The 27,530-nt window shown below is 42.3% G+C and overlaps 1 protein-coding gene and 1 non-coding gene across 3 annotated transcripts in view; both read right to left on the bottom strand.

Moving 5' to 3' along the window:
• Positions 1-27,530, bottom strand: part of AP3B1 (adaptor related protein complex 3 subunit beta 1) — a 249,431-nt gene that overhangs the window by 204,043 nt on the left and 17,858 nt on the right. Inside the window, exons 1-3 of one of the 2 annotated variants that reach the window (XM_029079872.2) lie at positions 15,245-15,291; positions 10,007-10,082; positions 1,913-1,987 (exon numbers count right to left, since the gene is read on the bottom strand). In XM_029079872.2, coding sequence (XP_028935705.1) covers positions 1,913-1,987; positions 10,007-10,063 — 132 coding nt within the window. In that variant the 5' untranslated portion in view covers positions 10,064-10,082; positions 15,245-15,291. Of the gene's footprint in view, positions 1-1,912; positions 1,988-10,006; positions 10,083-15,244; positions 15,292-27,530 lie in introns of those variants that run through there. The other variant, XM_029079817.1, reaches the window with a different exon arrangement.
• LOC114816579 lies at positions 3,996-4,133 on the bottom strand. Its single transcript, XR_003764374.1, has one exon. It is a non-coding gene; the product is annotated as a small nucleolar RNA SNORA7 (small nucleolar RNA).

A 27,530-nucleotide genomic window follows, 5' to 3' on the forward strand; every position in this document is an offset into this window, starting at 1 on the left:
TTACTACGTTCCAAGCACAGTGCTAAATGCAGGGGCCAATACAATCAAGGATCCTGGTCCAAGAGTGGGGGAAGATATTTTATCCCCATTTTACTGATGAGGAAGCTGAGGCACAGTAGAATTAAATAACTTGCCCATGGTCACCCAGGGGGGAAAGGGTGGAGGCAGAATTAGAACTCAAGTCCCCTGATTCCCACCTTGTGATTTTCCTACTAGGCAACACTGCCTCTCAGGTAGTTGCTTAAAATGTGTAGGTGTTATTCAACACCAAATTGATGCACTACATTCAGGAGTTGTTCATTTTGATGGCCAAGTTCGCTCATTCATGCAATGAGTATTATGTTGCTTATTTACTGAAGAATATTAGATTTCACTCCGCAGTCTGTCTAAAATATGACTGTACAAACATTCTCTAGCATAAATTATTCTGATTGACTGGCTATATAGAGAGGGGAAATCATTCATTTTTCTTCCTATGAACAATTTTATAAAATCTCTTTCTGGTTATTTTGTCTTGAGAAAATAAATTTCCCCTAGAATGGGAAAATGCCTGTTAACTGTAGTAACAATTCCTGATTTAATAGCCCGAGTGCTAAAACCAGATTCATAACCAGGGTGTTTAATTCACACTGGTCTTGTCTTTGAAATCATAGCTGTATATTACACTGGCACAACAACTCTAACTGTTCCGAATCATCCATTTGCATCCAAAATTCAACTGTCATACTAATAAAAACCTTGTTCATGGTTATTTTATTGACTCAATATCCCGTGTGCTTATACGTTCTTTTTATTACAGTAAGTCGACTTCTAAAAAAATGGAAAATACGTTAACACTGACTGTAAAATTTTCAGGTGATATTTTTGTTCATCTTACTATATCCAGTCGCCTGGAGTGTTAAAATAGAGCTACGGGGGTTGTGAGCCTGGGTGTAAGGGTGGAAAGAATAGGCTAGAGCTTCGCATTAGGGGGCTAGATGAAAAATTAACTTATACCTACTCCAGCACTCAGAACAGTATTTGACAGGGCGAGCGTTTAAATACCATAGGAAAAAAAAAATGTTTACATGGAGGGAGGATGGGACAATATTTCTAGATCCAGCTCAGCTGCTGTGTGACTTTGGTGGAGGGAGGAGAGGGAGAAAATCATAAAACCTCTGTTCTTGCTCAGCTATTAAAAAAAAATGGAGATACTCTTTTCTTTCAACATGACAAAAATTTCAGGCTAACTGTATGTTACAGGACTTTAATAGAGAGGAAAAGTGATCATTAGTAATATCAATATTAGTAATATTGTACTGTGATAAGCATAGCTACTCATCACTTAATGGAGCGCAATAATTGTCTTGAACGAAGCACTAAATAAAATGAGGTAAGCAAATCCAATTTCCCTATAAGAATGCATGAAATGCATGGTTAGGTTTCCAGAATTTCCAGAACTCTCCGTGCTGGCACGCACTTAGATCCATACCCTTTACGCACGTGATATTCAGTCCAAACTCAGCCCCACAGCACTTACGAATGTATCCATAATTTATTTATATGTACCTCCTCCTCTAGATGTTAAGTTCCTTGTGGGCAGGGGATGTATCTACCAACTCTGATCTACTGTACTCTCCGGAGTGCTTAGTATGGTGCTCTGCACATACTAAGCACTCAATAAATACCATTAATTGACTGGAGTTCTCCTTTTCTTAAACACCCAGCCCAAATCTAAAGGCATCATTGTAAATGAGGTTCAATATGCCCTTTGTTTCGCTTTGCCTCAAAGGTTCTGCCAGAGATGAGACGTTAGCAAAGTCTACGAAGTCTGGTAACGTAGAACTGAAAAGTATTTTATGATACATTTCAATCTGGAATCTAAACACATCAAACCCCAATAAAACAATCACGTATCAAAATGGACACGTACCTCAATGTTTTTACTGGCCACGTTCTTCACGACAGCAGGAAACAACTCCGATGCATTTTTTCCTTTAGCAATCATCTGAAAAATGAAAGGGGAATATTAGGACCATGACACATTGAACCTATACTCTTGAAACAACCGGATGGATTCTGGAATATATCAAAAACCTGGAGGAAAATTTAAGAGTCTACATCTAGAGAAGCAGCACAGGTCTGGGAGTCAGAGCACCTGGGTTCTAATCCTGGCTCCACCATCTGTCTGCTGTGGTGATCTCGGCATTTAATTATCTGCATTTATTTCCAAATATATGAAGTATCATCTGGTATCAATCTCCACCTAGTACAATATTCAGCATACCATTCCAAATGAAATGAAAACTTTTAAAGACGCCAAACTCTTCAAGAGTTTATATCTAAGTTAATCATTTCAGGTAGACTGAGGAAAAAACAAAAATATCAAATTACTGGAGTTCTATAAACTACGTTTATTCCATTTACAACAGTTGCTGCTTGCAATTCATTCACCTTAGAAAATAAGAATCCGCCACTCTGTTCCACTTTTTATATTAAAGAGAAGTGGAAAGCAGCGTGGCTCAGTGGAAAGAGCCCGGGCTTGGGAGTCAGAAGTCATGGGTTCGAAGCACCGCTCTGCTACTTGTCAGCTGTGTGACTGTGGGCAAGTCACTTCACTTCTCTGGTCCTCAGCGACCTCATTTGGAAAATGGGGGTGAAGACTGGGAGCCTCACGTGGGACATCCTGATCATGGTCTATCCTCCCCAGCGCTTAGAACAGTGCTCTGCACACAGTAAGTGCTTAACAAATACCAACATGATTATTACATTATTATTAATAGTAGTCGAGTAATTACTAAGAGCTTACCTCTGTACTGAGAGCTGGAAGAGAATTCAAGGGTGGAAATTAAACCTGGCCCCATCCTTCCCTAAATGTTTAAATATGGAGAACGGATTGGAGACGGACACAACCATGACGAGACACAGAAAATGTGCTCAAAGTCTCAGTGGCGGTGGAGGAATCCTAGAGCATGTGGGAGCAATCGATCAATAAATCAATGGTATTTATTGAGCGCTTACTACGTTCAGCCCACCATACTAAGCACTAGGAAGAGTACGACGCAGAGACAATTTGGTGACACGTTCCCCGCCCGTAACGAGCTTACAGCCTAGAGGGGGAGACGGGAAGGCCAGGCGCAGGGACTCTCGGGGGTGGGAGGGAAGGAGGCAGTTACCACAGCATTGTTCTTAGTGGCAACGCAAGACTCCAAATCTAGAGAAGCGGCATGGTTTACAGGAGGGATCCCAAGTCTGGGAGACAGAGCATCTAGGTTCTAATCCCGGCTCCTCCACTCGTCTGCTGTGTGATGTCAGGCAAGTCACTTAATTTTGCTGACCTTCATCTGTAAACCCACCGAGGGCCCCGTGTGGGACCTGGGATGTGTCCAACCGGATTAGCTTGACCTACTCTGGTGCTCGGTACGGTGCCTGGCGCATGAAAAGAGCGTACCAAACACCACTAAAAATAAAGATGTATATTATGATACATTTCAATTTGGAATCTAAACGACTCCTAAAACAGATCGAACAACAATGTAACGATGACGACGTGGACACGTCTTAGAGAAGCAGCATGGCTCAGTGGAAAGAGCAAGGCTTGGGAGTCGGAGGACATGGGTTCTAATCCCGGCTCTACCACTTATCTGCTGGGTATCCTTAGGCGAGCCATTTCACTTCTCTGTGCCTCAGTGACCTCATCTGAAAATGGGGATTAAGACTGTGAGCCCCACGTGGGACAACCCGATTACCCCGACGTTTAGAACAGTTCTCAGCACATAGTATAAATAACGAAATTATTATTATGCTGTCGAGTAGTCACGGATCCTTAGCGACGCCATGGCCACATCTCTCCCAGAACCCCCACCTCCATCTGCAATCATTCTGGTAGTGGATCCACAGAATTTTCTTGGAAAATTAAGGAAGTGGGTTACCACTGTTTCTTTCCATGCAGCAAACTCGAGACTCCACCCTCGACTCTCTCCCACGCCGCTGCTGCCCGACACAGGTGAGTTTTGACTTGAAGAGGATGGCCTTCCACTCGCTAGCCACTGCCCAAGCTAGGAATGGAATGGATATGTCTCTGCTTGACTCTCCCTCCCTGAGTCAAGACTGGTAGAGGACTGGAAACTCTCCAGGTGTGACCCTGAGAGGAGCCATGGACAAGTACCTCAATGTTTTTACTGGTCACAGTCTTCGCAACAGCAGGAAATAGCTGTTGATGCACATGGGAACAGCTTTTTTACCCATGGTTTAGCATCCACGGCTGGGAGCAGGAATCTCAGTGGTCCCAGGATGGGATTCCCAGGAGGATGGAAGGGGCAGGAGTTGAAACCAAGTAGAAAAGGAAAGAAGAGGAAGAGCAGCCTAGCTCAACATTCCTGTTTCCACCCCTCTTGGACGCCAGTTGGGCCAGGAGTCATGGAAAACACGGTATTCCTACTCTTGTTCCTCTCATTGTCCCCACCCCTGCTCTTTTCTGGGCTCTTACAGTCTCTGTCCACACTCCCTCCACTGCTGGAATCCATCAGCAACATTTACAGAGCATCAACTGTGTGTGACAACTGTCCTAAGCAGCTGGGAGGGAACACGCTCACAAAATAGAAAAAAGAAGCAATCACAGAATGAAAAGATAGGTAAGTGCTTAGAAGTTTCAATTTTCATTTCAGTTTCCAATTCACAGCAACTATACGGACTTTATCTGTAGTTTTCCTGGTTAAAAAAAAAAAATAAGGAAGTGGTTTACCGTTGCCTTCTTCCACAGAGTAAAAACTTAAGACTCTGCCATTGTCGTGGATCAACATTTTGATCATTTGATCATCTGCCTCTGATTCTTTCCCAGGCTGCTGCTGCCCAGCACAGGTGAATCACTCATTCATTCATCCAATCGTATTTATTGAGCACTTACTGTGTGCAGAGCACTGTACTAAACACTTGGAATGTACAATTCGGCAACGGATAAAGACAATCCCTGCCCGACGACGGGCTCACGGCCTAAAAATCAACTCTAACACCCTGGCGAGAGAATCTCTCTCTCGATGGCAAACCTCTAAGCTTCACTGGCATATGCAAACTCTCCTGCCATGTTAAGTCCCGGGAGATTTAGAAACAGTGGCGAAACCAATTCATACGCACCCAAGTGCCCAAGGTGGTTGCCAACTGTCTTCCCAGACCCGCTCTGCTCTCTCCCCTCTGCCCAAGCAATACATGTGGTGCTCAGCCTCTGCCCTCCTTCCGATTCTTTCTTGCTCCTGCTTGTAGGGATGGCAGAATGGAAGTTTCCCGTCCTCAACTCCTGCTTTGAATGATGCTGTCATCCCGGCTTTCCACCGGCTCTGCTCTACAGGTGGGCAGGGGGGAAGTCTAGAAGGGGTAGGGGCGGAGGAAAGCTGCCTTTCTATCTGACCAGGTTGAGACGGCAAGACCGTCTCCCACACCACAACTGAAGGACCAGGAAGCCCTTCACTTTTTCCAGCCCTCACCTTCCCTGTCCAGAGCACTTAAGTGGAGAGGAGAACGATTTATTTTCAACAAAACTGCTGCCCCTGATTTCCACCCCAAGACCCCCACAGATCCTACTCATATCTGAGCTCCCACAGGCTCCAGAATCTCCATCAAGCATTTACAGTGATGGCAGCAAGAAGAGAGGAATTGGGATCCAGACAGAAAGATGAAAGAGAAAAAGGAGCTGCGGACCTTGCTCTGTACAGTCATTATTAGTATTTGAGCGCCTACTCTGGGAGACACTAGCGTTAAGCACTTACGATGTGTCAGGCACCGAACTAAGCAGTGGGGCAAATACAACGTAATTAGGTGGGGCACAGTCCCTGTCCCACAAAGTGTTCACAATCCTAGAGGCACAGAGTAGTGAAGTGACTTACCCAAGGTCGCAGAGCAGACACGCAGCTGAGCTGGGACTAGAACCCAGGTCCTTCTGACTCCCAGGCCTGTGCTCTATCACTAATAATGACAATAATTATGGTATTTGTTAAGTGCTTACTACGTGCACAGCACTGTTCTAAGCGCTGGGGGAGATACAGGGTCATCAGATTGTCCCACGTGGGGCTCACATTTTTTAAACCCCATTTTTACAGATGAGATCACTGAGGCACAGAGAAGTTAAGTGACTTGCCCAAGGTCACACAGCAGACAAGAGGCGGAGCCGGGATCAGAACCCACGATCTCCGACTCCCAAACCCGGTCTCTTTCCACTGAGCCACGCTGCTTCTCAAAAGCCAGTGATTTAGTTCAATTCCAGGCTGAGAGGTCTTGCCCCTCCAGAGTGCCGAAACAAAAAACTTCCCTTAGTTGGGAATTCCACTCTAGGAACACTGACTGATCACTGAGGAACTATCTAACCTGGTTTGTGACCTCTGCATTGCCAGTGGGCATTACTATGGGCACGGTTAACAAAAAGGAGGCAGAGCGTCATGCTCTAAGATCAGGAAACGGTGTGCAAATAAATTTGGAAAGTTTTTATTCACAAGAATAAGATTTATTCAACTTTTTTTTTTTCTTGAATTCACACGACTCCAAAATTCCAGTTGGAAGAATGAAGGTGATGAGGTTTCTGTTGGTTAAGGCAGACGCGGGAAATTGCTTATATCAATCAGAAAGATGTCAGCAATCAGGGAAAAAAAATAAATCGGGATATTCTCAACAGATCTGTAAAGTCCTTTTCCAAAAAGTGGAAGATGGGAATGATTCCAGTAAAAAGGTATCCTAGCTTTGTGTTACCTTTTCTGTTTCATTTTGTCTCCACTGTGTCCTTCGTGTTCCTTTAACTGTTTCTTCTATCAATAACCCTTAAGTACACTTTAGTTCCATCCCTGGTCTGGTAGATAGTTTCTGAAGAACAATTACGATCTCTCAATTATTTAAAAAGGAGTTATCTACACAATAGCATAAACATTTAGACTGGGAAGCCAACGAGGATATTACTCTGCTCATCTGATTTTCTTATATATCTCTGGGAAAATTCAGATTGGCTAGGGATTGAATCAGAGACCAGTTTAAACTTAAAACAAAGCAGCACACTGAACTGGAAAGGCCCACTCTGAAGAATGACGAATTTCACCGTTTTCTATGGCACCAGTACACAGCATTGATGCATGTGTATGCTTAAATGTACTAGGCTGAAAATTTGTATAACAAAATAATAATGACTACAGTGTATCATATAATTAGACCTTAAGGCTCTGGTCAAAGAGGGTATTTCAGCTAAACCATAATGACTCTTAAATCCGCCTTAGTTCACAGATCATTGACCCAAAAGAACATAATGAGTCCTTCAAAGCCCTTAAGGTCCATCACATCAAATGCAGCTGTTGCACAGAGCTATTAAATCTGGGGTAAAAAAAAATCTTCAGAAATCTCTACAAAAAGAAAGTCACTGCACAGTACGTCATTTCACTTCTACAAGGTCGTGCTACTTATCTTTGGTATTTTTAACATATTACTCAACATTAAAAATTACATTTAAATATGCTCACTGAATCCTTGAATCATGAAATTCAATAGAGTAAACTGCCTGAAACCTCTTGAGATCATATTTCAGGGGAATTTAAAAGCCTAGACATTCTTTAGCAAACACTTAAAACTGGATTCCACGCAAATTGCTCTCATTCTAAATAGAAGAACCCCCCCACAATACCTCTGAACTATGTATCTCAGGCACCTAAAGGGCAGGAAAATAGTAATAATAATAATCATGGTATTTATTAAGCGCTTACTATATGCCAGGCACTGTACTACACACTGGGATGGATACAAGCAAATCGTATCACAGTCTCAATCCCCATTTTACAGATGAGGTAACTGAAGCCCAGAGAAGAGAAGTGACTTGTCCAAGGTCACACTGCAGACAAGTGGCAGAGCCAGTATTAGAACCCAGGACCTTCTGACTCCCAGGCCTGTGTTCTATTCGCTCCGCCGTGCTTCTTCTCCAAAGTAACACTAAAGTAACAAAATGCTTGCCAAAGACTACACCCCACCTGCCCCTAAAATTAGTTGAGATGTTCTAACTTACTTTCACAAAGTGAAGCCCAGACCTATGCTTTAAAAATGTCTTGTTCTGCTTGAAAGTACACTCTTAGTTATATTTGTTCAAAATTATATGGCAAATAACATTTATATTTCCTGAAAATAGAAATTTTCACCATTATTTTCACCATAATTGTTCAAAATCTAGCTATGTCAAAATCTAGCTATGTCTGCATTTCTTTCCACAGGACTTAATATGATATGAGTGATTATCTTCTGGAAAAATACAACAATTGAGAGGAAAAAAAACTTTATAAACATCAATAACCAGAAACCCAGTTATATGAATTTTTAATGCAAAATTTTTTAAAGGCTAAAAGCTTAATCCATTTCTTTGGTGTTATTGTTTTGTGATTTAAGGAGTCTAGTGTGCTTATCAACAAGGGGCTGCTATTTGAGGAGCTGAGTGCTGGACTACTATTACAAATTCAATTCTAGTTTTATACCCAATGGAGTCCCAAAATGCAGTTACCCATCCCTCAGGCTTCACTCCAAATTCCCAGGGATGGAAGACATCCAAAATGACAATATTACCGCATCCCTACTGGAGCAAAAAACTCCATCTGCCAGTACCAAAGGGAGTACGTAATGTCCTCTGGACTAACACTTTTTTCTGGCGGGTGTTTTTTTGTTTGTTTGTTTTTAAGGTTGTTGTGCATTTACTATGTTCCAAGCACTGAACTAAGCACTGGAGTAAATACAAGTTAATCAGGTTGGACATACGGTCCACATCCCACGTGGGGCTCAGAATCTCAATCTCCATTTTACAGATGAGGTAACTGAGGCCCAAAAAAGTGAAGCGACTTGCCCAAGGTCACCCAATTGACGGGACGGAGCTGGGATTAGAACGTAGGTCCTTCTGACTTCCAGGCCCGTGCTCTATCCACTAGGCCACGCTGCCTCTCGTGGTGGACAGGGGCCATGTCTACCAACTCTTTTATATTGCATTCTCCCAAGTGCTTAGTACAGTGTGCTGCACACAGTAAGCACTCAATAAATATGACTGTGATGGATTACATCGTGGAGACACTAACAAGGCCATCCTCTAGATGGACTGAAAGCTCTTGAGATCGTATTTCAGGGGGGAATCCAAAAGCTTAGATATTCTTTGTGAAACCCCCAGTCCCGTTGTGGGCAGGGACTGTCTCTATTGCTGTATTGTACTTTCCAAGCCCTTAGTAGAGTGCTCTGCACACAGTAAGCCTCAACAAATACGACTGAATGAATTGTTGGCATGTTTATATGGGACACAGGGAGAAGTAATAGGATAAATCTTCTGCATAAAAAGAAATCCATAGACGACACCTAAACAGATTCAAGTAGGGACAGTCTCCCCTAGATGAACAGTTGGGGACACCAGGGATATAAAACTTGAACATAAATTCAGGTACAAAAAACTTGAATTTTTCTTCAGGGAAAACTTGAACAATCACTCAGGTTACTGTGGTCAAGAAATCTAGTCTGCTCCCCCTTTATCCCCCTCTTCATCTCCCCTCAGCTAAGCCCTCTTTTCCCCCCTTTCCCTCTGCTCCTCCCCCTCTCCCTTCCCTCCCCTCAGCACTGTATTCGTCCGCTCAACTGTATATATTTTCATCACCCTATTTATTTTGTTAATGAGATGTACATCACCTCGATTCTATTTATTTGCTATTGTTTTAATGAGATGTTCTTCCCCTTGACTCTATTTATTGCCATTGTTCTTGTATGTCCCTCTCCCCCAATTAGACCGTAAGCCCGTCAAAGGGCAGGGACTGTCTCTATCTGTTACCGATTTGTACATTCCAAGTGCTTAGTACAGTGCTTTGCACATAGTAAGCGCTCAATAAATACTATTGAATGAATGAATGAATGAATGAATGAATAGTCATTCTGTGGCACACAGATAATCTCATAAAGTATCACATTTGGCTCAACATTAGAAGCAGCTGAAACAATCACCCATTTAATATCCATAAAACCAGCACTCTGTAGTCCGCATTGAACCTACCCCAACAATTCGTTTCATAGCATCCAGTTTAGCCGAGTCTTTGCTGCTTTCCAACATCTGCTTCAGATCTTCATTTCTATCATAAAAGGGAGAAAAATTATTGGGTATCAGAATTTGAAATCAAATACTACTTTTGAACTAATTCATAATTACAAAAACAATCAAAATAATCGTGGCATCTTTTAATAATAATAATCATGATGATAACGGTGGTATTTGTTAAGCGTTTACTATGCGTCAGGCACTGTACTGAGCACTGGGGGTAGATACAAGATAATTGGGTTGGATAGAGTCCTTGACCCTTACGGGACTCACAATCTTAATCCCCATTTTGCAGATGAGGAAACTGAAAAACAGAGAGGTTATGTGACTTGCCCAGTGTCACAGCACAGAAGTGGTGGAGCTGAAATTAGAACCCAGATCCTCTGACTCTCAAGTCCATGTTCTTTCCACTAGGCCATGCTGCTTCTATTAAGCGCTTACTATGTGCCCAGCAGTGTTCTAAGTGCTGGGGTAGATAGAAGATAATAATAATGTTGGTATCTGTTGGTATTTGTTAAGCGCTTACTATGTGCTGAGCACTGTTCTAAGCGCTGGGGTAGACACAGGGGAATCAGGTTGTTCCACGTGGGGCTCACAGTCTTAATCCCCATTTTACAGATGAGGTAACTGAGGCACCGAGAAGTGAAGTGACTTGCCCACAGTCACACAGCTGACAAGTGGCTGAGCCGGTATTCGAACCCATGAACTCTGACTCCAAAGCCCATGCTCTTTCCACTGAGCCACGCTGCTTCTCAGGTCCCACATGGGGCTCGCTGTCTAAGTAGATGCGAGAACAGGTACTGAATCCCCATGTTGTAGATGAAGGAACTGAGGCCCTGAGAAGTGGCTTGCCCAAGGTCAAACAGCAGACACGTCATGAAGCTGGGATTGGAACCCAGGTCCTCTGACTCCAAGACCCCTGGTCCTTCCATTAAGGCACCCTGAATCTCAATGAATATTATACATAGTACATACGCTGTACACACTACACATGTATATTAATATCTAAAGATACATTAAAAGAATCTAAGACAGACTTTTAAATCCGTGGTTTAACCCAATTTAAGCTACTACTTCAAATAAGAATTATAGTCCCTGGTCTTCTAGAGGTTAATACTCCAAAAACAGTCAAGATAAAGGCCAACAAATTAATCGAATGAAGCTAACAGGCTACACTAAACCAAGAGAACAAACAAGGATGAATAATTTCAATAGAAATATAAACAAACACTCTTGATTTAGGGACTGTGGAGGTGAGAGATGCATCATTTTCTCATTCCTAACCCAACGGGGAAGGCTTCACGTTAAAGTGGGGGATAGCATGAGAACTCCTTGAAGGTGGGGGAAAAAACTTGAGATATTGGAAAGGGAAGGTATTGGGACCCAGGAGGATAGAGGGAGAGAATGGCTTGGAGAAATATTTTTTTGTTGTTGTTACTGATGCTCCTTGAGAGGGGGATCATGTCCAACTCCACAGTATTGAACTCTCCCAAGTAATAATAATAATGTTGGTATTTGTTAAGCACTTACTAAGTGCAGAGCACTCTTCTAAGCTCTGGGGTAGATAGTCATCAGGTTGTCCCACGTGGGGCTCCCAGGCTTCATTCCCATTTTCCAGACGAGGGAACTGAGGCCCAGAGAAGTGAAGTGACTTGCTCACAGTCACACAGCTGACAAGTGGCAGAGCCGGGATTCGAATGCTCTGCACAGAGTAGGTGCTCAGTAAACTGACTTCCATCAATGCCATTTATTGTCTACTGTGTGCAGAGTACAAAAACAAGTACAAACTAATTTTTTCATCTCCTGGTTCTCATAAAAAATCCCAAGAAATATGAGAATAATGCCTATTCTAAGTACCACCTATCCTTAACTAAATAAATAAAAGAGATAAGATGCTATTATAAATACTTCAAAGTGGGAAAATATTTGAACCTCAACCAGAAAAACCATTTGTTCTGCCAAAAGTTCCGAGTAAAGGGCTGGGGCAGAAAACAAAGGGATAGCCACATTAAGGAATATATACATACAGAAAGGGACTAAGGAAAAACTGAAAACAATCACTGAGGGAAAAATTAGAAAGAAATGTTAATTACCATGAATGTTCCCCGTAGATCAGTTTGTATTTGTGTTAATATAGAGGTCTCAGAATGGCCCACCGACACACCAAAACAATAATGCTTCCAGATCAATTTTCCACCTCGAAATTCTACTGGACATTTAGTGGTCGTATGTGTATTGGACACAATTGAAGATCTAGAAACTCTCCTTGATTCCAGATGCAGAGTTTGATCCCTGATTAGACTGTGAGCCCGTCACTGGGCAGGGATTTTCTCTATCTGGTGCTGAATTCTATATTCCAAGCGCTTAGTACAGTGCTCTGCACATAGTAAGCGCTCAATGAATACTATTGAGTGAATTTGTTTTAGTAGAGACATTGTAATTCTAAATGAACAGGGGCTGGGAGGGGGAATGTACAAGAGAAAAGAGAGTCAACTTGGTGCCCTCTTCCACAGAGCTTTCATTTAATCGATCCACCAATAATAATAATGTTGGTATTTGTTAAGCGCTTACTAGGTGCCCAGCACTGTTCTAAGCGCTGGGGGAGATACAGGGTAATCAGGTTGTCCCACGTGGGGCTCACACACTTTTAATCCCCATTTTACAGATGAGGGAACTGAGGCACAGAGAAGTTAAGTGACTCGCCCACAGTCACACAGCTGACAAGTCGCAGAGCCGGGAGCAAACTCATGACCTCTGACTCCGAAGCCCAGTCTCTTTCCACTGAGCCACGCTGCTTCTCATCCTAGTTTGAGTTGAACCTACAGGTCTTTATTTCTTCTGATTGCCTGCCAGCAATATCTGCACTCTTCTCAAAGTGGTTGAAGCAGGAATTTTCTGGGGAATTGGCATTATGAGGTGCCTATCAATTCCAGAACAATCTAAAACATACGAAAGCCAAATCAGGGTCCAGGAGCAACCACCAGGATATCTGGTTTAAGGAGCAGAGGGAGAAATACAAAAACAATGGCCCTTGTGAAAGGTGAAAAGAAAGCAGACGGGCTGGAGTCACAGTAAAGTGAATTATTTATTGGGATCATTTGAGCAATCTGGCTTAAAAGTAGCTTTATTTTATTCCCCAAAATGGGCCAAAGTTATTTTCTGTGAATGTTCAAGAAGTCTACAATGCACTACTCTGGCCCGAGCAGGGTGCTGTGTCTAGTTTTCTTCACCAGCTCACTTTTGTAGAGAAACTTGAGAGGGTTGATTCAAAAATTGGAAAATAGATCCATCCTTTGAGGGAAGATTAAAAGTTTGAGAATGTCTCAGAGGAAAGCAGGGTGGACTGGTGGCTAGAACACGGGCCTGGGAGTCAGAAGATCATGGGTTCTAACCCCGGATCCGTCACTTTTCTGCTGCGTGACCTTGGGCAAGTCACTTAACTTCTCTGTGCCTCATTTTACCTCATCTGTAAAATGGGGATCGAGACCGTGAGCCCCACGTGGGGCAGGGACTCTGTCCAGTGCCTGGAACATAGTGAGTGCTTAACAAATACCATAATAATTATTATTATTAGGACAATGCTTGGCACATAGTAAGCGCTTAACAAATTCCATAATTATGATCATTACTATTATTAAAGAAAAAGGAGGGGCACGGTCTTCAAGTAAAGAAACTTTTTTTATGGTGTAGACAGTGATGCCCTGCATTCCATAAGCTCTAGGAAATGAACTTCTAAAGAGGGAGAACATGGAACTGGGAGTCAGGAGACCCCAGTTCCAGATCTAGCTCTCCCACTGGTGGGCTATAAATAAGGCTTTGGGCAAGTCATTCATTCATTCATTCAATAGTATTTATTGAGCATTTACTATGTGCAGAGCACTGGACTAAGCGCTTGGAATGGCCAATTCGGCAACAGATCGAGACAATCCCTGCCCAATGTCAGGCTCACAGTCTAATCGGGGGAGAAAGATGGACAAAAACAAGACAACTTAATCGCAATAAATAGAATCAAGGGGATGTACACCTCATTAACAAAATTAATAGGGTCATAAAAATCTATACAAATGAGCACAGTGCTTCGGGGGTGGAGCAGAGGGAAAGGGGGCTTAGCTGAGGGGAGGTGAAGGGAGGAGGGAGCAGAGGGCGGAGGGGGAGGAGAGAGGGAGCAGAGGGAAATGGGGAAGCTCAGTCTGGAAAGGCCTCTTGGAGGAGGTGAGCTCTCAGTAGGTCATTCAAGCAAGCAAGTCTTTCTAGGCCTCAGTTTCCTCATGCAAAAAATGAGGGAGAGATACCAGTTCACCCAATTTCTCAGACTGAAGAAGTTCAGTTGATTATCTATCTGCCCCAGCGTTTAGCCCAGTCTTAGGCACAAAGTAAATCATAAATACTATCACTAACTGAAGGGGAGGAGAGACCTTGACTGGAAGGAAGAATTTGACTACCTAAGTTAAGACTCTTAAGAATAGGCTACCAAGAAGCGGCATGGTCTACTGGCAAGGGCACGGGCCTAGGAGTCAGAGGTTGTGGGTTCTAATCCCACCTCTGCCACTTGTCTGCTGTGTGACCTTGAGTAAGTCACTTAACTTCTCTTTGCCTCAGTTACCTCATCTTTAAAATGGGGATTGAGACTGTGAGCCTCACGTGGGACAACCTGATCACCTTGTATCTATCCCAGTTCTTAGAACAGTGCTTGGCACATAGTAAGCGCTTAACAAATACCATTATTATTATTACCAAGAGAATTGGTGGAGTATCCATCCCTGAATATTCCATATATAACCACCATCACTTTAATGATGTTTTCACTTTCATAGCATTTCCATGGAATAATCAGCATTTTTTCTGAACTTTATATTGAAGCTTCCTCTATTTCCCAGTACATAGCAAGGAAGATATTCTAACTGGCACAGACTCAAAAAAAATCGTAATCAAGGATCAAGAGGTCATAAATTATAACTTACTAGAAACACAATGACCCAAGAGATCCCGAAGTATCCCACTGCCCCTGAATTATTTTCAACGATCATTTACCATTTCTAAATACATTAATGAAGTGCCACATTTTTCTTTCATTCAGGCCTAATTAGAGACCAAATAATATCCTTCCATCCCCATTTTCCAATTGCACAAAAACATTTCCTTGACACATTAGAGCATATTTCTCAAGAAGTCATTGAAAAACCCCTCCCCACTTACCCAGCGAAACTTTCACTACTCGGCTCGTCAGCTCCACTGGCGAACCCTTCCTCCTCCGCAGTAGGCTCAGACTGCAGGGAGATTTGAAGGTTCTCAACTTATCTCAGAAATTCATTCAATAGTATTTATTGAGCGCCTACTATGTGCAGGGCATTGTACTAAGCACTTGGAATGTACAAATCGGTTACAGAAAGGACTGAACACAGGCAGAGGCTGTGGTGCCTTGCCCCAGGAAAGAAAACTCCTGCTCCATCCTTTCGAACTAAGCAAAGTTTGTGCTTACCAGATTGATTTTATTACGAGAATGAAATTGCAGACGGAAAAAAAATAAATCCCAGCTCTTAAAAGATATCTGTTCCCCTCACTAAGAGCCAGAACCCCCCAAAAACCCCATTTCAAAATTACAAAGGGCACGTCCCGTCAGTTGTGTGGTGTTATCAACTTTTTTCAACAAACACAGGACAGGAATCTGTTTTATGGTAGGAAATACTTAAAAGTCTACACAGGATCGATATTAAATCATTCATATCAGTATTCTCTAAATCATATATGCGATAAGCTCGCTCTGGGCAGGGAATAGGTCGACCAACTCTGTTGTACTCTCCCAAGTGCTTAGGCAAGACATTAACTGCCCCTCCTCATGTCCCCGGCGCTAAAGCAATTTCATAAGTTTAAATTCCTTCTGCAGATCCTAGAGACCAATAGGGACGATGTAAACTCTCACAAATAAGTAAAACCCACACACGATTTATACGTGTGCTAACTGGCTGTCCTCTTGCTGAACAGTATCCCTCTTCTTTTTCTCTTTATTTATTCAGTCACGGCAGTTGGAGATCACCTACTCACCTGGGGTTAAGCAGAACACTGAGAAAGCTGCACATTTAAAAAACCACATAATGAGAGCAACTCTTTTGGCTTCCTTATGAGGAGAAGCAGCATGGCTCAGTGGAAAGAGCACGGGCTTTGGAGTCAGAGGTCATGGGTTCGAATCCCAGCTCTGCCACTTGTCAGCCGTGTGATTGTGGGCAAGTCACGTCACTTCTCTGGGCCTCAGTTACCTCATCTGTCAAATGGGGATTAAGACCGTGAGCCCCACGAGGGACAAACTGATTCCCTTGTGTCTACCCCAGCGCTTAGAACAGTGCTCTGCACATAGTAAGCGCTTAACAAATACCAACATTATTATTATTACATTAATACCTAAGCACTGGGGGAGGAGGGAGATCATGGCCTCAGACTCTAGACTGTACGCTCGTTATGGACAGGGAACATAATTCCGCTAATTCTCTTGTACTGTACTCTCCCAAGCGCTCAATAAATAATAATAATGTTGGTATTTGTTAAGCGCTTACTATCTGCAGAGCACTGCTCTATTACCTATTACCCTATTTATTTTGTTAATGAGATGTACATCGCCTTGATTCTATTTATTTGCTATTGTTTTAATGCGATGTTCATCCCCATGATTCTATTTATTGCTATTGTTCTTCCGGTCTCCCCCCCCCGATTAGACTGTAAGCCCATCAAAGGGCAGGGACTGTCTCTATCTGTTACCGATTTGTACATTCCAAGTGCTTAGTACAGTGCTCTGCACATAGTAAGCGCTCAATAAATACTACTGAATGAATGTTCTAAGCGCTGGGGGAGATACAGGGTGATCAGGTTGTCCCACGTGAGGCTCACAGTTAATTCCCATTTTACAGATGAGGGAACTGAGGCACCGAGAAGTGAAGTGACTTGCTCACAGTCACACAGCTGACAAGTGGCAGGGTCAGGATTCGAACCCATGACTTCTGACTCCCAAGCTCCTGCTCTTTCCACTGAATCACGCTGCTTCTCTAAACAATTGATTGACTGACTGAAGTACACAGGTGATGCGGTAGAGAGGGAAAATTGGGGGAAAAAATGAGGAACAGTCACAAGGGACACATCCTAGAGGAGATGTGACTTTAGTCAATGAAACTCGCCATGGCTTTATCCCAGGAAGGTCAACTCAGGAGACTCTTGGCCCTAAAATGGCTTCCGGGGCAGGAACCTCCTCAGAAACCAGTCAGCCGGTGCCAGTTTATCGCAGGGCATTGAGCTCCCTACAGCTGCTCTTCTCCATGGGAGAGGCGCGGACCCTGTTACATACTGAGGGCATCTTGCTTTTCTAGCTGCCACACACGTCATCCTCTCTACTAGTGATTTGCTTATATATTAAAGATTATATAATCTTATATTAATATAATATATAATCATATATAAGCTGTTTATATTATATATTAATGTATAGTATATATCATATATAATAATCTTATATGTTATACATATAAATTATATATTAAATAACTAGAAGTTGCTTCACCAAATTGGTGAAGACTGTGGATTAAGGAACATTTGGGGGATGAGTAATTATCTGCACTTATTTTCTTGTCTCCTTCAATTTTAGCCTACATTACGGGGTCTGTTAGCCTGTAAATTCCTCGAGATCTTTTTAACTTTCTCGGGTAGGGTCAACTGGGCTATGAACTGGGGCACTAGATAAATATGTTCCAGAAATTATATATTATACAATTAGAGAATTATATATGATTATATATTACAGAAGCAGCGTGGCTCAGTGGAAAGAGCACGGGCTTGGGAGTCAGAGGTCATGGGTTTGAATCCCGGCTCCGCCACTTGCCAGCTGTGCGACTGTGGGCAAGTCACTTCACTGTGCCTCAGTTACCTCATCTGTAAAATGGGGATGAAGACTGTGAGCCCCACGTGGGACAATCTGATTCCCCTGTATCTACCCCAGTGCTTAGAACAGTGCTCTGCACATAGTAAGCGCTTAACAAATACCAACATTATTATTATGTTTAGATAGGATAGTTTGGGCCACTGAGGGTTCAGCCTGGACTCACTGGGAGTCAGAGGGCGTGGGTTCTAATCCGGGCTCCGCCACTTATCAGCTGTGTGACTTTGGACAAGCCACTTGTGTCTCAGTTACCACATCTGTAAAATGGGGATTAAGACTGTGAGCCCTACATGGGACAACCTGATCACCTTGTATCTTCCCCAGAGCTTATAACAGTGCTTAGCACATGGTAAGCGCTTAACAAATACCACCATCATCATCATCATCAGTCCCTCCCTAAACCAGGCGACTGGACTAAAGTATGTGTACGAGGGTCAGGAACTGAACCGAATGGTTTTTGAAAACACAAGTTTTAAGTTTTCTGGGCAAATGGAGACCAAAGTCCCCAAACTGGGGTCTCACATAGTTAGGAAACGTGCCAGGGACTAGTAATCTAGCAAATCAAATGAATTCTGGTTGAAAATTATTTCTGAAGTGTAGTTCTTCTTTGCCCACCAAAGAGAATTTAAAAAAAAAAAAACCAAGTTAGTAGTTAGTAGAGTTCCTTGGTCTAATCCCTAATTCACCAGCTTTAGGATGAAACGTAAAACTAAAGTCTAATTACTTATAGTCAATAAAGATTCCCTGGGAGTTGTTCAGGATTAGCACCATTAGCCACATCTTGATTTAATTCTAATTTAAGTACTTACAGTCTTCCCACCTAAATTCCCCCTGCACCTTCAAGTGTATGTTATAGTCTTCACTGACTGTTTTTTCACACTGCACTATTCAGTGGTTACAGGAACATACCTCATCGATGCTGGAGATGCTGCGGTCTAAGGTAACGTTTTAAAATTCATTTACCCAGCTCACTGTGGGTGGGGAATGTGTCTGTTACATTCTGCTCTTCCACACACTTGGTACAGTGCTCTGCACACAGTTAAGCACTCAAAAACTAAATGACTGACTGCTAGATCCACAAAGATCCCATAGCAGGAAATGTTTTTTGGCAAAATACTTTATTATTGCACCTTTAATTGAGAACTTGGTTTTATACAAAAATTTAATTTTCACATGATGCTTCACGCTTACAAAAATATTAAAATCCTAGAACCTTGTTTTTGAGTGGGGGAAAGATCTGGAACTATTCGGGAGATATTGCAAAATAGCATTTTGGGCTTTAAATATATAAATATATAATATAATAATATTTTGACTTTATTTGCAAGTTCTAGTTGAAGAGGTCACTGGTTTATAATAGCAATAATAATAATAATACTATTTGTTATGTGCCAAGCACTGTACTAAACACTGGGGTAGATACAAGATAATCGGGTCCCTGTCCCACAAGGGGCTAAGAGTCTAAGTGGGAGGGAGAACAGGTATTGAATCCCCATTTGACAAATGAGGAAACTGATCCCCAGAGAAGTCACGTAATAATAATAATTACGTTGGTATTTGTTAAGTGCTTACTACGTGCAGAGCACTGTTCTAAGCACTGGGGTAGCTCTTTCTGCTAGGCCATGATGCTTCCCATTATGTTCTTTCCTATCCTACTGCAGGAATCAATTTTGTTCTCCAAGATGCCGGACATCAGATGAGAAAGGCCGCAAACAAATTGTCTTCCCGTTACAGGCATCGATTGGGCAGTACGCTCCAATAATCAAAACTAAGTAACAAAAGGCATCCTAATCTCTTTGGAAGCTGGTTAATACTGGGGTATTAGAAATATTTCAACCTCTCCTATCTTCAACACAAAATTTTACCAGAAAACTTCTAATTTTCTTCACTTCAAAAAGCTACTTCAAATATACTCTCTCTCTCTCCATTTCTTAAAGCTGGCTGTTTCAGAGAATCAGCAACCAGTCTATAAATTACAAATTCACTATTAAGGGGACAGTTAGAAAAAGAATCCTAAAAAATAGTCAACGGTTGAAGTTAAACGCTGTTTACTGTCAGTTAACAGCTGAAAGCAGTTTGATATATGAAGCACTAACTCCTCAATTTATATATCTGTAATTTATTTATCTGTATTGCTGTCTGTCTCCCCCCTCTAATCTATAAGCTCCCTGTGGGCAGGGAATGTATGTTTATTGTTGTATTGTACTCTCCCAAGTGCTTAGTAATAATAATGTTGGTATTTATTAAGCGCTTACTATGTGCAGAGCACTGTTCTAAGCGCTGGGGGAGATACAGGGTAATCACGTTGTCCCACATGAGGCTCACAGTCTTAATCCCCATTTTACAGATGAGGCAACTGAGGCACAGAGAAGTTAAGTGACTTGCCCACAGTCACACAGCTGACAAGTGGCAGAGCTGGGAGTCGAACCCTTGACCTCTGACTCCCAAGCCCAGGCTCTTTCCACTGAGCCACGCTGCTTCCCTTAGCCACTACACTTACTCTGCACCCAGTAAGTGCTCAGAAAATACAACAATGCATGAACTGGGACTGAAAAATCAGAAAAACTTGGTGTCCTTTTAGGTGTCAAGATCCTCATCCACACTTTCACCTTCCCTGCAGGGTCACTTCTTCAGTGGAGAGATGTGAACAGGAGAAGGAAAGGCCAAAAGGTTTTGCTATCTGGTCCTTGCATGGCTTCCCTGGATAAAAGGAAAGTTTGTGCATCCGAGGATTATGACAGTGCAGTGGTAGTGGTCTGTGAAGAAGCCAGGTACCAATCTACCAAATATATTTATTAATCATAATAATTGTGATATTTTATAAGTTTTTACTACGTGCCAGGCACTGTACTAAGCGCTGGGGTGGATACAGGCAAATCGCGTTGGACACGGTCCCCGTCTCATGTGCGGCACAGTCTCGGTCCCCGTTTTACAGATGAGGTAACTGAGGCCCAGAGAAGTGAAGTGACTTGCCCAAAGCCACAGAACAGGATTAGAACCCATGACCGTCCGACTCCCAGCCTCCGGCTCTATCCACTATGCCAGGCCGAGCACTTATGTACAGAGCACTATACTAAGCACTTGGGAGAGTACGACATTGTTGGTAGACACGTTTCTTGCCCACAACAAACTTACAGTCTCAAGGGGGAATATATTTTTATTTATATATGTGTGTATATATATCCGTATATACAAACACATATATAGATATATTCATATGTATATACATATACTTATATGTATACATATGAATATACGTATATATTCGTATGTGTATATTCATATGTATATATTCATATGTATATATCTGCATATATATTCATTCATATACATATGAACATATGTATATACACATATGGATATATATATATATATATATATACATATATTCACATGTATTTATATGCATACACATGCATATATTCATGTGTGTATGTATACATATGAATATATACACATATTCATATCTGTATATATACATATAGTCAGATGTGTATATTCATACGTATATCTCTGCATATATATTCATCCATAAGTAATAATAAAACTGTATGATATTAATGTATAATACAGATTATCATATTAATATTAATGCTAGCTTTATTAATATTTCATTACCAGTGTTGATACTAAATAATAATAAAATTAAATGTATCGATTGGTATATTTATATTAATGGTATAATATTATAATATAATGTTATATTGTATAACACTATATGTTTATATATTCATTTATATAAATACATTACAGGTCTGTGAAAAAACACCATTGGGGTTCTCTCTTGCCAAATGGATTCACACCAAAACAGAATTTTTTTAATTATTATGACTTGCCAGCCATACCCAGGAATAAAGCGTTACACCATGGCTTCTAAAATACAAAACATCTCCTTCTGCAAGCTACTGACGGCAAGCTGTTGCGTTTCGGCCCAACTCTAATCACAGTGTTACACCCGGCAGGCGCATGCTGCTTTCGTGTAACGCCTTGCCCTGTTTCCAAACGAAAAATTTCACTTTTCCTCCAAGGACTACTGGATCCATCACGGACAAAAGAAGAGACAGTTACGAGTAACGCGTGACTGCTATTAAAATTGCTACTTTCCAAGGAGAATGTAAAATTAAATGCAGCAGTGACCACTAGTGGGAAGGGATAGGACTAAGCCTACTAGATAGTCCAAACAAATAAGAGTCGCAACAATCGGCGAACAGTATTTTCCTTCATTCCAAACCCCTTCCACCATCAACGGAAGCAGGGTGCGCAACAAAATAAAGACCACGGAATGCCAAAGTCAAAATTCAGTTTACTTGGCTATTAAAAGTGATTATTTACATGGCTGAGGGTCACTGAACACGTTTTATACTGCTCTAAATGTAATGTTAGTCAAAGGTGCTAAACTACATGATAAATCAAAGTACCGTGATGCCCATAAATCCACCTAAGTAATATTACCTGGAAATTAATATTCATTAGCATCATCCTCTTTGAGTGTCTAATGAGTGCAGAGCTACACTAGGTGCTTGGGAATAGACCATATGCGTAGAAGGTGTAATAAAAGAATGAATGCTTCCACAAATCTTAATATGCCATAGGTCTAAATTACCACGCTTTTAGAGAATTAAAGCAGAAGTTTGATTTTAGCAATAATAGGTGATACTGAGATGCTAGGGTGGCTCAGCGGAAAGAGCCTGGGTTTGGGAGTCAGAGGTCATGAGTTCTAATCCCAGCTCTGCCGCTTGTCTGCTGTGTGACTTTGGGCAAGTCATTTCACTTCTCTGTGCCTCAGTTACCGCATCTGGAAAATGGGGATTGAGACGGTGAGCCCTACATGGGACGACCTGATCACCTTGCATCCCCCCAGCGCTTAGAACAGTGCTTTGCACATATTACGTGCTTAATAAATACCATTATTATTATTATTCCACAGAAATGTTTCACCAACAAGTGTTTTACGGGGACTGCCCTGTTGGCAAAGGGTTCTCCCGTAGGCAAAAAACTTTGGAAATAAAGTCAGAGTGACCATCGTCATCACCACCCATGGGATTTATTGAGCACTTACTATGCGCACAACACTGTACACAAGTGCTTGGGACTTTGACAGATTCAGTGTGATGACCTCAATCAACCACTTGGTGACCAGCATGGGGTGATGTCCGAGAGCTGATATTTTAAAATCCACTTTAACATTTTGACCTTGATCTGAACTAAACTGTAAGTTCATTAAGGGTAGGGAAAAGGTCCCCCAACTCTGTCCCAATTAATAATAATAATAATAATGTTGGTATTTGTTAAGCGCTTACTATGTGCAGAACCCTGTTCTAAGCACTGGGGTAGATACAGGGTCATCAGGTGGTCCCACGTGGGGCTCACAGTTTTAATCCCCATTTTCCAGATGAGGTAAGTGAGGCACCGAGAAGTGAAGCGACTTGCCCATAGTCACTCAGCATGTGGCAGAGCCGGGATTCGAACCCATGACCTCTGACTCCCAAGCCCGGGCTCTTTCGACTGAGCCATGCTAAGCACTCGAATACTACTGATTGATCTGTCTGCTTAATTATGTGAACACTGAGGTGAAAAATTCAGCTCCTGGACAGAATCTTCCATCTCCGACCCCTGTCTCTTCACGCTCAGCTTCCAGGCGCAACCTTTTGATCTCCCCCGCTCCACCTTCCCACAAGGTGCGAGTGACAGCTGCACCTTTTGGGAGCATCTGAGCCCAGAACGGCAGCACCCGGGCGACCGGGGACCCCCCCAAGTGGTTGGGAAGAAAGGGTCTGGAGCCCTAAAGCGGCAGTCCCAAAGCAAAAGCATCCAAAGACGCAACCTGAATCCAATTACCTCCTTTTTCTTATTGCCCGTCTTGTCCCACTCACTGCCACGATCTGACCTAAACACATGTGTCTATTTTTATGTATACCTTCAAACGCGGCTCACTTGTCTTCACGATCCTGCAACTCTCCTCTGATTCTGCCTGCGCTATAACAGATCAACATACGGCAGAGCACGGATTACGGCAACCTTTTGAGTCGCCGTGCCTTTTAGAGGGCACGCCAAATTATCCAAAGAACTAACTCAAAACCCAAGACAAAGGAGCAACACACTCACTCAAATGAGGGTTTCAGAATCTAAAAGCATCCTTAAATTTGGATTTCATCTACTTAGGTCCCTTCGGAGCCTAAATTTACTATATTTTTGGTTTGTTAGCAATTTCATTTTACACAAGTGACATCTTGTGGTCAAATACAGTACACTCCTTCCCCTTGCCCAGCTAAGAGGTTTACTTAATATTTTAGCTTATAAATTGGCCCCTCGATCGACCGCTTTCGCTTTATTAAATTTTCGCTGGAAATCTGAGTTTTCAACCTATAGAAATAAGAAAAGTCTTAAAGTGTGTTATTTCTGCGTGGCTCAGTGGAAACAGCCCGGGCTTGGGAGTCAGAGGTCATGGGTTCGAATGCCAGCTCTGCCACTTGTCAGCTGGGTGACTGTGGGAAAGTTACTTCACTTCTCTGGGCCTCAGTGACCTCAGCTGGAAAATGGGGGTGAAGACTGGGAGCCTCACATGGGACGACCCGATGACCGTGTAAATCTACCCCGGTGCTTAGAACAGTGCTCTGCACATAGTAAGCACTTAAATACCAACATTATTTCTGGGGAAATATCTCATAAAAAAAAGTTGGGGTCAAAAGGGGTCCCCTCTCTTCCTAGCTCCTTCTAATTAGATTGAGGCAGGCTAGAACTCTGAACTCTTCTGAGTCTAAAGGAGCTGGAGGGGGAAGGGATAATAATAATAATAATAATGTTGGTATTTGTTAAGCGCTTACTATGTGCAGAGCACTGTCCTAAGCGCTGGGAGAGATACAGCAGAGTTAGGGAAGCAGCCTTGCTCAGTGGAAAGAGCCCAGGCTTGGGAGTCAGAGGTCATGGGTTCTAATCCCAGCTCCACCACTTGCCAACTGTGTGACTTTGGGCAAGTCACTTCACTTCTCTGTGCCTCAGTTACCTCATCTGAAAAATGGGGATGAAGACTGTGAGCCCCACGTGGGACACCCTGATCACCTTGTATCTGCCCAGCGCTTAGAACAGTGCTTGGCACATAGTAAATGCTTAACAAATACCATTATTATTATTACAGGGTGATCAGGTGGTCCCACACAGGGCTCACAGTCTGAATCACCATTTTCCAGATGAGGTCACTGAAGCCCAGAGAAGTGAAGTGACTTGCCCACAGTCACCCTAGTGACAAGTGGCAGAGCTGGGATTCGAACCCATGACCTCTGACTCCCAAGCCCGGGCTCTTGCCACTGAGCCACGCTAAGGGATGCCTGGGTTCCCTTCCTGAGGATCACAGGTACCTTCTTGAGCCCCACCTCCATTCAGAAACAGCTCATGAAACCTCTTCCCTCCTGACTCAACTCCCTCAAATATATGGGTTTCCACTTGATACTCACCCCCACTCCCAGCTCCACAGCAATTATGCTAATATTAAACTCTATCATATCCCTACCTGTAGTTTATTTTAGTGTTTGTCTCCCCCTCCACGCTGAAGGTTCCTTGTGGTCAGGGATCGTAACCACTCCACTGTATTGTACTTTCCAAAGTACTTAGTACACTGCTCTTTACACAGTAAGCACTCAGTAAATACCCCGATCGATCGATTCCGATACAGACTCGGTTTTGAACATTTTGGGGGCCGGACGGCTCAAAATATTTGATTAATTTAAAATGTGAGTGAAAGTTGGAGAAAACAGGGATTTCTGTAATTCAAAGGGGTGAAAATATACAATTCTGAGTTGCATATTCTACAAAATTTAGCTCAAAATCTGATTTAAATTTGAAAACTTTAAATTCTACTTTGGCATTTATATGATTCACATACATCTTCCAGGCTAGTGTTTCTGCGATAATATTACTTCTTTCCAGGAAATGATGCGATTAGCTAAAGGAACATTTGAGAGTCCCCTTTTTAGGCCACACAGTAAAGCTACAAATAAGATAACCTTTACTGTCAATCCACAAATCAGTAAAAGACAACTCCTCATTCTGAGATGGGGACCACACTGGAGCGAGAAAAACTATGGAACAAGACAAGAAAAGCTGTTCATGAATGGCCAGTACCCAAACTCTAGGAGGGGAAAAGCTCAGGAACTAAGATTCTGATGCCGTTTAAAATAACCAAAACCTTTCACACATCGCATTCTAAAAAGTAATGACTCACTGATGACAGTGAGGATATTAACAATTGTTAACACTAATATGTTAAAATCAACTTAATTCAAAAGTGGAGAAATGTTTTGTAAATCACCATGTTCTTCACCATCCAAATATTATCCCGTTTAGACTGTGAGCCCGTTATAGGGCAGGGATTATCTCTGTTGCCGAACTGTACATGCCAAGCGCTTAGTACAATGCTCTGCACACAGTAAACGCTCAATAAATACAGTTGAATGAACATATTTTTATATTTTTATGTTGGTCTCAAGTTTAACTCCAATTTTTAATAAAAAGATTGGGAGATGGGATGGGGTGGAAATCAGGTTGAAGTAAAACTCTAAAATCCTATACCCTGGTTTTAAGTAACAGGATTTGAGCCGATCACATTTATTAAGTGCTTATTCTGTGTAGAGCACTGTACTAAGCGCTTGGGGGAATATAATGCAACAAACTAGGTATAATACTTCATAGCTATTTATAAGTAGTGATAGTATTTATTAAGCACTTACTGGGTACAGGTCACTGTACAAAGAGTTGGTGAAAGCTCGTTAAGGGCAGAGAACGTGACTGCTAATTCTGTTGCACTGTATTCTCTTAAGCGCTTCATGGCTCAGTGGAAAGAGCACGGGTTTAGGAGTCAGAGGTCACGGGTTCTAATCCCAGCTCCGCCACCTGTCAGCTCTGTGACTTTAGGCAAGTCACAACTTCTCGGTGCCTCCGTGACCTCATCTGTAAAATGGGGATGAAGACTGCGAGCCTCACGTGGGACAGCCTGATTACCCTGTATCTACTCCAGCGCTTGGAACAGTGCTCGGCACAATGTAAGCGTTTAAATACCAACATTATTATTATTAGTGCTCTGCACATAATAAGTGTCATTAACAGTACACAAGTGAGAATTAGACTATCCCTTAAGGGGCTCACAACTTAAATAAATGTGTAATTATTAATTCCTTTAATAATAATGTTGGTATTTAAGCGCTTACTACATACAGAGCACTGTTCTAAGCACTGGGGTAGATACAGGGGAATGAGGTTGTCCCACGTGAGGCTCACAGTCTTCATCCCCATTTTACAGATGAGGGAACTGAGACACAGAGAAGTGAAGTGACTTGCCCACAGTCACACAATTGACAAGGGGTAGAGTTGGGAAAGGCACCTAAACCAAAGTGGGCTTCCTCAAGGCCTTATGGCTCATGAGTTTTTAGCTTGCAAGGGAAGCAATTGTAGGAAAGAATGTAATACCATGTACATGGAACTATGGAATGGAAACAAAAATTGCCAGCCATAAAGGCCAGATGTGTTGGCCAGATTCAGAGTTGGCTATAATGCTCTAAATACAGCCAGACT

The sequence above is a fragment of the Ornithorhynchus anatinus genome, chromosome 1 (genome assembly GCF_004115215.2).
Source record: "Ornithorhynchus anatinus isolate Pmale09 chromosome 1, mOrnAna1.pri.v4, whole genome shotgun sequence".
Lineage (NCBI taxonomy): Eukaryota > Metazoa > Chordata > Mammalia > Monotremata > Ornithorhynchidae > Ornithorhynchus > Ornithorhynchus anatinus.